Source organism: Cebus imitator, unplaced genomic scaffold (genome assembly GCF_001604975.1).
Source record: "Cebus imitator isolate Cc_AM_T3 unplaced genomic scaffold, Cebus_imitator-1.0 Scaffold100, whole genome shotgun sequence".
Classification (NCBI taxonomy): domain Eukaryota; kingdom Metazoa; phylum Chordata; class Mammalia; order Primates; family Cebidae; genus Cebus; species Cebus imitator.
The window spans coordinates 383,957-399,600 of NW_016107415.1; the positions used below are offsets into that span (position 1 = coordinate 383,957).

Genomic DNA, 15,644 nt, shown 5'->3' on the forward strand with positions numbered 1-15,644 from the left:
TTCTCACTCACAGGCGGGTGTTGAACGATGAGAGCACATGGACAAAGGGAGGGGAGCACTACACACTGGGGTCAGTTGGGGGGACATAGGGGAGGGACGGTGGGGGGTGGGGAGCTGGGGGGGGATAGCAGGGGGAGAAATGCCACATGTAGGTGATGGGGAGGAAGGCAGCAAATCACACTACCATGTGGGTTCCTATGCAACAATTTTGCATGTTCTTCACATGTACCCCAAAACCTAAAATACAATAAAATAAATAAATGGGAAAAAAAATTGATATTTAAATTTTAAATTCCCTTATCTCTTGAGTTTCAAGACTGATATCTAAGTAATATTTCTCAGAAATTAAAAAAGGAAAAAAAATATCCTAATTAGCATGTCATAGGTCATATCCCAATGGTGAGAGGTAAAGTGGTTGAGAATATTTGTTCTCTGTGGTTCAGAAAATACAGTTTAAACAGTTACTATCAAATTGGAATCCTAAGTTCAATGAAAAAAAAATTGAATATTAGAGTGGCATCGACCTGGTGTCAGAACTTAATCACCAAAGACAAGGTGAGCATGGTTACCATGATGACAGCAAAATCAAAGCAGTGATCAGAATAGCCTGACTCAAAAAAAGATCTATGATACTGACTATTGGATCATGGTGTCCCTAGAAACATAGAAGTCTATTAAACTCATATTTGATCTGAATAAGTGGAAGAGTTTGAGATCAAGGGAACAGAAGTCTAATTTGAATCACCAAAAGAGAGTGTCATGACCCCATAATCAACTCCCAGACTCAAGCCAGTTTACAGACACAGAATCCATTGAATGAAGAGGAAGGCAGGTCCCTTTGAGGAAGGAACCTGCTATACTGTCAAAAATGTATACTGCTATACTTTCTCCCAGCCTTCTCTAGCAAGATCTATAACTATTTACTAAGGTGACTGTGTACTGGGGAATGTGAAGTAGTCATGCTTTTGGGGATTACTCAACGCTGACTCTGACGTGACACTAATTCTTAAGAGATTCAAAACATTCCTGTGATGCTCTAGTCAGAGTAAGGGTTCACGGAGGTCAAGTGATGAATGGAGTATTAGCTCAGATCCATCTCACCATGAGTCCAGGGAACTAAAGCCGTGTGATTTCCCTAGTTCCGTAATACATAATCAAAACAGATATAATCAACCACTGGCAGAAAATCCCCTCACTGGAATAATTCTGCTTTACCAATCACAAAGAAAACCATTTGTTTTCTTAAGCAAATGTAATATTATCATTTTGTCTTTATATATATGGGGTTTTTGCCAGTGGTGCCCTCTCAAATAACACAAAATCATATCATGAGAAATATTCCATTGAAAAACTTAAAAAGAAATATGCTTCACTTTAAAATATATTACACTATGGAGACAATTATAAGAATGATGCAATATAGATTTCTGCAAATATAAGAGCTTAGATTATACTTAACCAATATAAATACTAAGTATTAAATTATATAAAACACACATATAAATGTGCCAGAGCAATATCAGTTCTCCTTTAAATCACTAATAACTTCTTAATTCAAAAGGGATATTTAATATATTGTTGAAAACTCTCACTTGTGATGTGTCATGCATAAACACGTGAGGAATTAAAAAACTGTTTCCAAGGCCAGGCACAGTGGCTCATGCCTGTAATCCCAGCACTTTGGGAGGCCAGGGTGGGCAGATCAACTGAGGTCAGGAGTTTGAGACCAGCATGGCCAACATGGTGAAACGCTGTCTCTACTAAAAATACAAAAATTATCCAGGTGTGGTAACACATGCCTGTAATCCTAGCTACTTGGGAGGCTGAGGCACAAGAATCACTTGAACCTGGGAGATGTAGGTTGCAGTGAGCTGAGATCGCACCATTGCACTCCAGCCTGAGCAACAGAGTGAGACTCTGTCTCAAAAAGAAAAAACAAAAAACAAAAAACAAAAACAACCAGCAAACAAAATAACCGTTTCCACTTGTTAAGAAAATGAACTGAGTCACAATATCTGATGAGATTGGGAATTTATAAGTGGTTTCTTTTTCTCCTTTCTTCTTTAGACACAGTAACAACAAAATAATTATAAATGCTACTTTCTTTGCAAGGTAATAAAATGTTTGGTCAGGGAGTATTTTACAACTCCTGTGGTATTAGTAAATATTGTCAGCTCTGATACCCAAACTAAATTACAGCTCAGACAAGGGACTGAAAGGTCATGTTTATTATTCACTTTAGTAAAAATGTAACCACAACACTTGTTTCTACATCAGGGAGTATTATAGCCATCATTATAACTAATAATAACAATGAAAATAATACAGCTACATTTTATTTTGCATTTTTCAGTAAACAGTAGGACTCATGGTTAATAATCATTTATATTTACACTGAAGCCTTTTATGGAGGAGTTCAGAGTGGTTTTTAAATAGTATCTCATTAATCATTTCAACAAGTTACTTGGAAAGTTATCCTAGTTCAATAGATGAAAAAATTATATCACAGAAAGGTCAGATATATATTTACTTGTCCAATACTAGAGAAGTAAAGTGAGTCCACTTCAAATTTGAGACCTCTTTTTCACCCCTTGATCTAACCACTGGACCAAGGCAATATTGGTCCATGTTGTGGTTTGACCATCAACCTAATGTACTTCAAGGCTGACCTCTCTGCTATTGCTTTTACAGATCTATAAACAGAGCAGAAAATATCAATTTTTCATCTGTGGTGACCACGCGAAAAAAGACTGAAACCTAATTAATGTGTATTTCCATTGCTTTTTAAAGTCTTATTAGAAACAATCGACAAGAGTGGTATCAATTTAAAATGGTAAATATCAAAGCACTTAATAGTGAAATGAATGGATCATGATGAAATTTCTGATAAAAAAAAACAAGCAATCTTTTTATGGTGTCATTTGAACATAAACACATTTAATATGAGTCAGTTAAAGGAAACAAGAAATCAAATTTTAATAACTTAATACCTCCAATATTTAGATCTTCAAGAGGAAGTGCAAGAACCTATCTTTCAGTTAATATGGCTTGAGGAATGAGGGAAGAATTGAAAATGCAAGTATAGTTTATACCCCAAAACTCTTTCTGTTTATCTCAATAAATCGTCATAATTTCAAGGCTTTACCTAATGACATTTCATTTTAAGGCAACTAAACAATAATTGTTATCCTTTAAAACTGAAAATACACAGTGAATATGGATTAAGTAGCATTGTCCTTCCAAAGTAAAAGAACATTTGCAGGCATTTTTTTCCACATTATTTGCGACTCCAAAAGTAGTGTGTATATAATTGTTTAACTTTAAAAATTTACCCAAAATAGAATCAAATCATAACTCTATATATTCCCATTTTGAATCATATATTGCTGATTTACAGCCTACAAATATAGTGAGTTAAACAACTCATCTATGTTTATCTTAGTTTGTCTGCTTTGAAACATTCAAATATACTGTTAAAAATTAATTCACTTTTTAGTTTTTAAATCAATGATATTTGAAGATCCCAATCATTAAAACGTAGGTAAAAGTAAATATTATAAATATGGGTCATAAGGTGTGAGGTTATAGTTACTCTCCAACTGACCATTTTTGTTTAAAACCTCCAGTCAAATGTTTACCTTCTTTACTTCCACCAGAAAAATCTGTGTTTAAAAAACAAAAAGAAAAAAAATGGAAAAAATCATTCTTGTTGGTAAATTAAATGATTATACTCTCCCACTTTTCTCTGAGGTCTAAATTCGGTAAACAAAGAGATGAAAAACTGAGGTAAAGAAGACAACATACTTTCCAAGTTACGGTATATGGACATCCCAAAATTCAGAAAAGAATCATACCAAATTGAGGCAATGAGAGAGGAAATAAAAACTACTGTTATGTCTTTAAATTCCTTTTTTATCTTCCACAAATATTTACTTTTGAGACAATTCATATAAGCTGGAGAAGTTAGCACAAAGCTATGTTTATTGAAAAGCAAAGCATACTATTCTACCATCTGTATTCAATATATATGTTAGAATATTAGAATTATATATATAGAAGATACATGAGTGTTTAATTGTGTATATAGCTGTTTAAATGAAACATTTCAGTTACTTTGATATTTATATTTCATATCATTTATATAACGTTAAAATATATTTTATTTCCCTGTAAAAACAATAATTCTAAATATCATAACCTTATTGAGTTATGTATTTGCTTATTTATTTTAAGCAAATATGTATTTGCTTATTTATTTTAAGCAAATACATAATGAGATTATGGTATTTAGTATTGTTTGTACATGGTAATAAAATATACTAATATTTTAATTTGTGTTCAGGGTTTTCGTTTTAATCATGTTTCTTCATAATTTTTCTGAATTTCTTACATTTTTACCATTTTTAAATATTTTACTAATATGCATCACCTTTGCTGTCATTTCATTCTCCAAACTTATGTTTAAAAATATTACAATATATAGATTTGACTTAAGGTCAAACTTTATGACCTTAAACTAAATGACTTTGCTGTCATTTCATTCTCCAAACTTATATTTAAAAACCTTACGTAAGTAAACTTAAGGTCTTACCTTTCACATTTTTTTATTTGTATGTTTTAGAGACAGTATCTCAGTTTGCACAGGTTGGAGCACAGAGGCTATTCATAGGCTCAAACATAGCTCAGGACAATCTCAAACTTTCGGCCTTAAGCGATCTTCCTACCTCAGCCTCACAAGTAGCTGGGACTACAAGTATACCACATTATCTGGCCTTACTTGTAAAGGACTAATTTTCCCTGGTTATGTTTGTTTAGACTTTAATTTCTCTTGGCAGTGAAAGCATTATTTTTAAACTCTTTAGCAGGAGTTTAAAAACATAGCCTTTGCACATATCTAGCAGCTTCTAGCAGATGCTTATCTAAAAAGCCAATTGCTTTGATACCTTAAGAAATACTGTGCTTTTTTTTCCCTCAACCTTTCCTTACAGTTACTATTTTAATGGCTTATGGAGTGCATGAGAAAAATAGCCCTGTAATTTCTTTTCCTTTTATGAATATTGAGATTTTATTAAACTGACTCAATGAATGATGGTTCTTCTGGTACTATAAAAAGCAATTTTAATTTTTAAAACATATTCAACATCACTTCATGCTTCTCACTGATCAAAAGACATACTAGTTTTTCAAAACTCTCAGTGTCTAGTAATATACAGGTTGCTTCTGCTTCACTTTGATTTAGTGAATCATGAAACTCTAGAGACACGAAAATTCAGATGAGTCACCAAGTCCTCAGTGAAAATATTACTGAGCAACTTCTAAAGCATAAAACTACCTCTAAATGCAATTCCTGAGAAGAACTAGGGATGATTACATTTTATAAATATAGAAAAGTCTCAAGAAGGAAATTCTGGTATCCTGTGGAGATTACTGAGGTGTCTCAAAAGCTACACATTCCTAACACCATAGACTTCTCAGCTTGGAGTCTTAGACAGCAGTCATTTATTTATTAAAACCCTGTCCATGAGATGCTGATACCAGCTAATTCTAGGAAAAAAAAATGGGCCATTTATTGTCAGTTTAAAATCTTTCCTAAATTAGCTGTGTTGGGTCTTTTTTGGCAGCTGTCACTCTTCACCACTACCATTTGTGAATTCTAATGAAAACTCTATTCACAAATAGATTTTAATTGAATGTAATTCAGACAATCGATTTTTTAAAAAGCAGACATAGTTTAAAGTGCTTCCAAAATATCTAGTTACTTCGCAGGATTTCAAAGACATATGTTTGTGGGGGTGCGCACTCATGTGCTCACATGTTTGTATGTGTGCTTTACATATTTTCCTCTCAAGCATAAAGAAATTGTATGGCTGTTCACCTGAGCACCCCAGGTTTTACCAACCAAAGCTCTTTCTTTTCTCATTGAGAAATGAATGTAAATAGCTCAGTCTTTTTCTCCATAGCTTATTTTGCTTTTTTAGTTCTGAGAATGACCACAGAGATTTTACAAATTTTATGCTAATCTGAGAATTGCTTTGTGTTGGGAAACACTGTGCTAGCTGAGTCACTCATTTGAGTGATGTGTCACAGAGAAATGAAGTGACTAGTCTAAAGTCACACAAAAATGGCAGTATGTAGCATAAATACAGACTTGACTATGTTTTGTTTTTCTAAAAAAGAATTTCAGGCTATGTAGATGTAAGATACTTATAATTTGTATTTTTATTTATTTATTTATTTTGAGGCAGAGTCTTTCTCTGTCACCCAGGCAGGAGTACAGTTAGCGCAATACTGCACTGCAACCTCCACATCCTGGATTCAAGTGATTCTCCTGCCTCAACCTCCCGATTAACTGAGATTATAGGCATGAACCACCACGATTGGCTAATTTTTGTACTTTCAGTACAGACAGGGTTTCACCATGTTGGCCAGACTGGTCTCAAACTCTTGACCTCAAGTAATCCACCCACCTTGGCCTCCCAAAGTACTGGGATTATAGGCGTGAGCTACTCTGACTGACAATATTTATAATTTTTAGATGTGATAATACATTTACCCTAAGAACCATATTCCTAAATTAAAAATCTTAAGGTAATTTTAACCCAAAATTTTTGTTACTAATAATTTAAATTACTTTTCATAGACATTAATTATGATGGAAAAAAGTTTATATTCTGTCTCTCTATACTCACACATATATATACACATATACATAAACTCACATACACACACTCAAATATTCTACTTGAATATACAAATACAGTTTCAATCATAACATTTTACCATGACACAATTGTAGTCAGCCACCTAAATGAGGTTTGTTTTCTATAGCTTTATGTTGGTAAACTAACAATTAAATTCAAAGTAACTGGGTCTGCTTTCCTTAGGATCCTCTTTGTACATGCATTACACTTTGTAGTCCTTGGAAATTCATTTAGCACATTGCAAAATATCAATCTCTAAAGTGTGAAAAGAATTTAGTAGTCTATACCAATTATTTGAACCTGATCTAACATAGCTAATAAATACAGGTTGTTAAAATGGTCTCTACCACCCACTGCATAACAGTGAAATAAATTATGTAGCCCTGAACTGAAAATCAGTATGTTTTTAAAATTTTGCTCAATTTTGAAGAGAGTAATCAAAATAATAAATATTTGGAAAACACACCTTTATTGTCACCTTTACTGCCATTTTCCTAACAGCTGCATTGTTAGCACTATGGGATCATTAAACTTTATATTTCAATTACTTAACTATTAAAATACTTTGGATAGGGAGTCTCTTTAGAGACTACATTCATTCAAGTTTTCACCAATTTAATTTTTTTAAATGTACAAACCAAACTATAAATGTTCTCTCTTGTCCTGTATTCACATTGGCTAATATATAAAGACCCTTGCTATTTTCAGTTGATAATACAAATCCTAGAAGAACTAGATATGCAAAACTTTGTTCTTTACAATTTCGAAGGAAAAATTTGATACACAGAATGAAGCAACTTTATAGCCCTGGTAATATTTTTTAATGAGATAAAATGATGCCAACCTTCACAAGCTATTTTTAAAAGTAAATATTTGCATTTTCTGTATTTATAGTAACACTTTACTGTTTTAGGAAAAGCTGTATCCTTTGGCTTTAAATTCTCTTTTCTGAGTACATATTTAGAAGAAAGTAAATGATTCAGTTCAACCAAGCACACTGATCCACTCAAAGTATGATGATTGAGATGTATGTACCCCTTATACTTGTGTCATATATCATATTAATTATTCATAACTATCTACTCTATTTCTTTTTATAGATATGAGCAATTTTTACTGCCCACGTTATTAAAATATTATTCCTCATTTTATCAGTATGGTATGTGCACATGGACTTCTCAGAATTAAAACTGGCAAAACAGAGACAAAATTATTTTATTTAAAAATTGCATACTATATTTGTATGAAGGCTCACAAACACCTTAATAATCTCAATGTTTTTAAAAAATTCCTCAAGAGAAAAAACAAAATGGATATTATAACCATATTTAGGTCATGGTAATTGAATGTAAAGTTAGGCAGAAAGTAGAATTTTTAATTTAATGCAATTTTTATTTCTTCAAGGCACTATCTTAGAAAATTAGCATATGGTGCTAAATTTTGCAATTAAATATTTATGGCTTTATTGGGTAGAGTTTGGTGTTTTGATTTTTTTTCTTAAAAAAATCTACCTCACAAAAATGTCTTATAAATATATTAATGGTTATCTGTTTGCTAAACTAGTGATATGTTATATTTATGAAAACAATGTCAGGATAAAATTCAGCATACCTTTACTATTCCAAAAACACTGTAAACTTGGGCAAATCACTGCCCTCTCTTGGCTTTACTTTGTAGAGAAGTTTTGTCCAAAGGAATATTTCTTAACAGGAGAAATTTTACTCCGAGTGACAAAGAAGTAAGAAGTAATTAGGGTTTTCACCATAACAATTTCTAAGTGTTTGCTTTTCCTCACTGTTTATATATGCCTATAACTGTAATACACCATTCTGTCAAAAAGCGGGGTGACCCCTGCAATGCTTGTTTTTGTGTTAAAACAAGTTGAAATTCATTTAAATGTAGTTTTATAGCAACCCCCTCCTCATCCTAAATGGATATATGATCCTAAACGTATAGCCTACTTCTTTCCATGTTTTAGGGCACAGAAAGGTTGAGCTACTTTAGTTAGGAATCCCATTTTGACTCAACAGAATTATTACAATATTTAATTACATTCTTCATAATTTAATGCCTTAACAACACATTCATTTCCAACAATACTAGTGCAATTTCATGAAATTAAGCGTCAATCTATATAACACACACAATATCAAAATGTGTTTTTAAACACACCTTTTAATTAAATGAACCATCTTTTAAACTTGTTTCTATCATGGTAATGCCTAGGGTTTTTGACGGAATAATCTGTGAAATTTAAGATATCTGGAAAAGTTTTAGAACCTTGGTTCTCAGTTCCTAGTTCTTTAAGAATGTTTCTTTCTTCTTGGCGATTCTTAAAAATAAAAATCAGCATTCGACTCCAAAAGTTAAGAGAAAATGAATTAATGCATCTATATTTTTCTTTTCTTTTTATGTTAACAGTCTTTCAGAGGATCACAAAATATAGGGAGAACGCAGAATACAACAGAATGAACTTGCGTTACTAATATTCAAGTATACGGTATAAAAGTGGGCCTGCAATAAAAACATCAAGCCTTGATAGACTTTTATAGAAAATCTTTTATTCTCTTTAATTTTTAAGGGCAATTGCTTATACAATTTCTTTTTAGGGATTTATTATCTGGGATTACTTCTCTTATTTTCAATGATACACAAAAAAGGAGAAAATAAACTCTTTGAAGAACAGTTCAATAGTCCAAATTGTACTGAGTTAGAGATTATTTCAAATTCAGTGCTCTGTCTGAAAACATTTTCATTAGCATTTGCAGTTAGGCCTATGGAAAAATTGGCATATATACTATCAAAAAGCAAATTATATTTTCCAATGGTTATAACTAGCATTAGAAAGGGCAACATCTTTAATTACTCATTAAAACTCTCCTTTGAAAGGATAATCATCTAAAGTCAGACACTAAGACATTATATTGCCAGAATTCTAACCTCTGTTCACTAGTTCTTTCTAGCAACAAGTCCTTGATAGTCAGTCTTTCACATAATAATCAACTTTACCAAGAAAAGAACAATTTACATCCAGTATTACTTATAGGCAAGCTGAAAACTTGTGACTATTTTTCTACTCATTAACATGTTCCTGTAAGTGATCTTTAAAATTAAATAATCAGAAACTGGGTCCAAATTTATTCTTATAAAAACAAAAATAATATAACATGGAAGGTATGCCTTCATTTGAGGCTGTTACAGAAAGGGAGGATACCCAGAACTCAGCCTCTCTCCTTTTATTTATAAATATTTGTATCACTCAATTTTGAAAAAGTTTAACAAGAATGCATATCATTTCTTTTGGGGATGACAGCAATACTGACAAACAATCCCTGTTATAACTACCATTTTGTTATTGCTAAATCATCCACAAAATCATGACCTGGTTTTAGTTATCAGGGACAAAGCCTAACATGGAATTGAAGCTTCATTCTGATTACACACAAATAGCCAGTGCATAAAACCCTTTGAAACAGGATCTGTATCTCAGTAATTAAGAAAAAATAAAGAAGGAGGAAGATAAAGGAAGGAAAGGAAGGAGTAAAACAAGTAGGAAAGAAGAAAAAAAAAAAAAGAAAGGAGCCTTAGGAGCCTGATACAATTACACAGTAGGCCTCTGACATTCTCTATGCTGGTATAATAACTAAATGGCAAGTAACATGGGTGTGAGATCCCTGTTGCATGCTTTCATTAAAACTAAAAATTTACAACAAAATCAACCCTCGGGAAAATTGCTCTTTGGTTTAAATCTTCATTACCTTCTGGAATTTTGGTAAACTCACTTTTTTTTTAAATTAAGCTGGCCCTTCTTCTTTACTCCATTACAAAAGTCAAACACCAAGAACCAGACAGAAATTCAGAACGAAGAGTTTTGTTTGCGTGTTTTTAAGTCCAACCCCTGTATACAAATTGTTAAAAAGCAGATGGTAATCCATACTTAGAAAGATTACAATCTAGTCCAGATAATATCAAATAAACAAGTAAACTACTAAATATTTGTAAAATTAGTGTTTAACATAGTGCTTTATTCCAACTTATCCTTGAATGAACTTCCTTCAAGTTTCAACCATTAAACAACAACAACAAAAAGCAGTCAATTTCCTGGTGGTTGTAATTTAATTAAGTAACCTTTCACACTGAGCAAAACCCAAAAGCATAAGGGTCATTAATCTTTCTAGTGATTAGAGACACCTCTAGGGCTTCAAACATTTACCTCTCCTTCCCCGCAGTAGAAATGCTTTTAGGAGGATCATGGTTCATACCTCACATTCCCTGGAGCCAGAGATGGTATATGTGCAGGGCCCAGATCCATTAACCGATATATCCATGGTCTCAGAGTTTGTAGGCTTGTAGTCCACATAATACTCCTGTAAAGGGGAATTCATTTGTCTTTCAGACTCTCTGGCCTTTTTCCGCCGCCTCTTCATAAGAGAGTGTTGCTGGAGTTGTTTCATGCTGGCTGGGTAGCGTTTCCAAGACACATAGATCACCAAGAGGATCATGGCCACTGAGAGAAAGAGAGCCACACTCCCTGCAATAATTTTGTGAAATGAAACATGCTCATACTCTTGCTCTGTGCCAGGAATCTGAAACCCTGGGGAGGGGCTTGGTGTTTCAAAGGAGGGTTGGGTGGCATCAGGTTTGAAGATGGTAGGTTTAGGGATAATCAGAGGTTTCTGGGGCGTTTGGGGCACCAGGTGTGATCTTTCTGTGTTGACCACCTGGATTTCAGAACAGATATTATATGTTTCCACTGCATCACTAACCTTTTCACCCTGGAGGTGCTTAGGTCCTGCACATATCATGGTGCTTTCCTTATTTCCTTTGAAATTCTTAAGCCAATAAAATAAAGGACAAATGCTCCGACTGCATTCCCACATATTTCCAGACAAGGTGATGGATATTAATGATATCCATGCATTGACAGTTTCCTGTGAGATGTTGGTGAGCTTGTTGGAATCCAAATTCAATTTTTGTAAATTGGGGAGGCATTTAAATGTGCCTGGCTCAATTCCTTGGATGTCATTCCCTGATAAATCCAAGTTGTGTAAGGAACTCCAAGTCCATGTCAAGCCTTGGCTAATGGAGCGAATCCTGTTCCATTGTAAGTAAATTGATCGGAGGTTGAAGAGACGTGGAAAATGAGCAAAGTTGATCTTGGAAAACTGGTTGTGCTCCAAGTGGAGCTCCTTTAACTTCAAGAGGCCAGCAAATGCATTTCGGGACAAGCTTCGAAGACGATTGTAACCCAAATCCAAAAAATCAAGATTCCGACAGTCTTGAAAAACTCTTATGGGCACAGTCTTTAGTGAGTTAGATCTCAAGTGCAAAATGATGAGTTTCCGAAGGCCTTTAAATTGTTCAGATTGCAATGTCTGAAGTTTATTGTAGGAGAGGTCCAGATTTCGGAGATTGGGAACTGGGTGAAATGTTTTATTGTGCAGATAAGTAATTTTGTTGGAGCTTAAAATTAATTCTTTCAGTCTACGGATCCCTTGAAATGCATCTTCATCCACTGAGCTAATGTAATTATGGTCAAGATAAAGCCATATAAGCTGGTTAAGGCCGGCAAACTGATTGGATTTGAGTTTCTGAATGCTATTGAACCTTAATGATAAGCCTTGTGACCCTCCAGAAATGTTCTCGGGGATATCTGCAAAAGCATGAGACTCACAGTACACAATTTTGCCATCGCATCTGCAGTTCTTTGGGCAAGCTCTCTGAGCCCCCGTGAGCATAACAAGCAGCAGTGTAGGAAGTAGCACCAGCGCCACACTCATGCCTTTCAGCTGCGTAATTAAATGGAAACCTACGATATTAAAAAGAAGACAGATGCACATTGTGAAGCTATTAAAATAAATCACCATCGGTTTACCAATATCAGGGGCATTTCCTCTAGTGTAGGAATGGGACAGTTGCTTAAGGAAAATGCATCAACATTTCAAGCATTATTTTCTTCAGTGTTGCATGTTTGCTGTTTAGGTTTCACTTTTCTTCCTTGGTCTTCAAATCACCACAGTCCCATAGAACTAAGAAAAGCCTTTTTGAGTTTTAGGAGTTCCTACTTATTTCAACATTGAAAAGCACAGAGCCTTTCTCATTACTGAATGCTGACATTTTAGTAACAATAATATTTAGCTAACCACTGTATTGAACAACAGTACGAAAAGGAAGTATACTACATACTCTGGTAAGCGCAAAAATGTGACTTAGTAAACCCGGTACTTGTACGTCTTTCCTAGATGAGCAAACAGGCTGTGATATGGCAAAAGAGCTTCGGTAAGCTGTCAAGGTAACCCAAGTTTGCCCTGCCTGAAATTGTGTGCTTATTGCATAATGGGATGGCAATATATGAGCTCTGAAAAAACAGCATTGAGACTAGTATAGCCAGCCAATGAAGCATTGGATGAAGACTAATAACAGTATGAGGTGCTCTAAATTTGTTAATAAGCATAGACTGTTGCATACTGTGGCTCCCTGCCCAATGACACAGGAGTTAAAACATCTAAACACTCATAACGGAGAACATTCCAAAGTTAAGACTGTCAAAATTTTTATTAAATATTTGCCTAAAAAGCAAAATAATATTGCATAGTATTACTTTGTCATTATTTTATACATAGTTGCTTTTGCAAATTTGAAGGATAAACAAGGAAAGAAGCAGCGAACTACTATTTTTCTCTACATCACCCTGACCTGTTCACATTTCTCACTGACTTTTTTTTCCCCTACCTCCATTAACTTCAGAAAGCCTGCAAAGTTACAATCTATTGGCACTTACACTGCATTTCCAAGTCATTGCATGTTAAAGGACTTCTTTCCTCTGTCAACTGTAGATTTATTATTTCTTAATGGAGAAAAGAAACAACTACCATGTGCTGCAGTTTTTTTTCTTTAAATTTTTATATTTTTAACCAAGAGGCAATCAGCCAAATTCCTAATCTCAAACCCATCCTTCTTCTCAAGCAGTTAAGTTGTTTTTTTTTTTTTTTTTAAATTTAAAACCCGATCTTGCTCTCTGTCCTCTTGCCAGCTACAGACTCATTGAAATACATTCTAGCTCTCCCAGACAGGAGAAAGGGGGGAGGAAAAGCCAGTCACACTTGAAAAAATAAGACTGGCAAATGACTGCTGGAAATTCGGAAGCTGTGTTAGGGATCCAGCTACAAAGACAAAACAAGCCCTGTGCAACCTCTGATAAAGTAAGGACCCCACCCCTACACACACGCAGCAAAGTGTTAATAATCATCCTGTCAGCTACCAGAAATACAAGCCTAGCTAATTTTATCAAGAAATAGAAGCAAACACAATATTTATCTCATGCTCAATTCCCAAGCTGTGGATAAGCAGACAGTAGAGACCGTCTTAAAGATATTTCTCTAGAGACTGTTTAAGTTCGTGTTGTGCATTTATAGATTTAAAAAAACACTGCAAAAGGGAAAATGATCTAAAAATATAATAGCAACTATAGTGAATCAACTGGCAAACTCAAAGGCTGCTGCTCTTTGCCTGTTTCTCCGTCTTTTATCTGCTAATGCCAGGACTGAGGATAGGAAGCCAAGAGGATCAGCTTTGCTAAGAAGGAAACAACAAAAGTTCACTTACCCATCCTTTGTCATCCAAAAACGTTTCCCCCCTTTCTCAGCTTTCTTCTTATTTAGTCTCTCGTGCTGAAACCACCACCACCTTCATGACACAGTGCGGCTGTCATTCACACCATTCTGATCCCGCATGTGAGCTAGTAGCCCCATACAAACTTCCCCGAGAGGACAGGCAAAAAAAATAAATATATATATATATATACACATATATATCAAAAAAATCAGCACAGGGTGGGATGGTGGGTGGGGGGTGGGCAAGGAAAAGGAAGCCGTTGAGGGGATAGGGAGGGGGGAGGGCCTCTAGGCTCTGAGGACCATTGTGTAATTCACCAGAGACCCATCAGCAGTAATTGGCAATCTGTGCAAAAGAGCTACAGCCCATCTCGGAGGTAACCAACTTCTCTGTAAAAAGAGAGGAAAAAAAGAAAATCTTCAGAATACCTGGCATTCCTTATTGTGCTGGCTTTTGCCATTCCCAGATAAAGCAATTCATCCTCTGGATTTTCAGTTCTTGAAGCAAGTAGGCCTCCTGTGCTGTATGAGACCCCAGTTTAAAAGCTATGCAGGCTAGGTTTATCCATTTAGCTGGTCAGGTTTAAAGTGTTTTGTAGCTGTGCTGAGAGGCAGCCCTTGTCTAATTCAGAAGGCTTTCCAGAGACTGATGATGCTCAGAGCTTGTTGGTGCTAATGCTTGAGTTTGTGATACACTGAGTGCCCTCCGCTGGAGAAAACAGATTGCACATTAAAGACGGGAACAAGTGAGCCTGTCAGTGCTGTGCAGCCTTCCCTTGCTCAGAAAGGGAAATTAAAGGCACAGAATCACTATTTCTTTCTCTCCAATAATTTAAAAGGTTTATGCCAAGGAGTTCCTTTTAGTTATCGCAAATATTAAGTAAAATACTACTTCTCTAAATGGTATGCAATTAACAGGTTTTTAAAAGTTGTCTTGACCTGAATTTTTTTTCTGCACAAGTCACTGGGGATTTATCATCTTTTGCAAATTACAGAAATCGTTGAAATTAAACTTTTATTCACTGTTGCTGTTGGTTTGTTTTATTTATTTACATTGTTTTAAACTAACCACCTATGGAAGCAATCTTACTCGAGAGAAAAATGAAATTTTATCCATTTTAAAGAGGTTACATTTTTATTAAGTTTAATTTAAAAATCCTCAACCTTTGACAATAAAATGCATTTTACAATATTGTGCATTTTACTGAACGGTCTAGAACATTACTTTCTAAAGCTTCACATTTTTAGTCTTAAAGTAGTTATAATCTGTAGTATGTTACTAAATGTGAAGGTAACTAAGAGATAAGAGTAGAATTCTGGCTTGATGTTC

At 34.6% G+C, this 15,644-nt stretch overlaps 1 protein-coding gene across 3 annotated transcripts in view; it reads right to left on the minus strand.

Annotated features, from left to right (window-relative positions):
- The window catches only part of LRRTM4 (leucine rich repeat transmembrane neuronal 4), a 23,735-nt gene extending 8,676 nt beyond the window's left edge, over window positions 1-15,059 (minus strand). Inside the window, exons 1-4 of one of the 3 annotated variants that reach the window (XM_017536679.2) lie at window positions 14,744-15,059; window positions 14,307-14,457; window positions 10,964-12,510; window positions 8,891-8,893 (exon numbers count right to left, since the gene is read on the minus strand). In XM_017536679.2, coding sequence (XP_017392168.1) covers window positions 8,891-8,893; window positions 10,964-12,510; window positions 14,307-14,310 — 1,554 coding nt within the window. In that variant the 5' untranslated portion in view covers window positions 14,311-14,457; window positions 14,744-15,059. Of the gene's footprint in view, window positions 1-8,890; window positions 8,894-10,708; window positions 12,511-14,306; window positions 14,458-14,743 lie in introns of those variants that run through there. The other 2 variants (XM_017536678.2, XM_017536680.2) reach the window with 2 other exon arrangements.
- Between the last annotated feature and the right edge of the window lie 585 nt (window positions 15,060-15,644).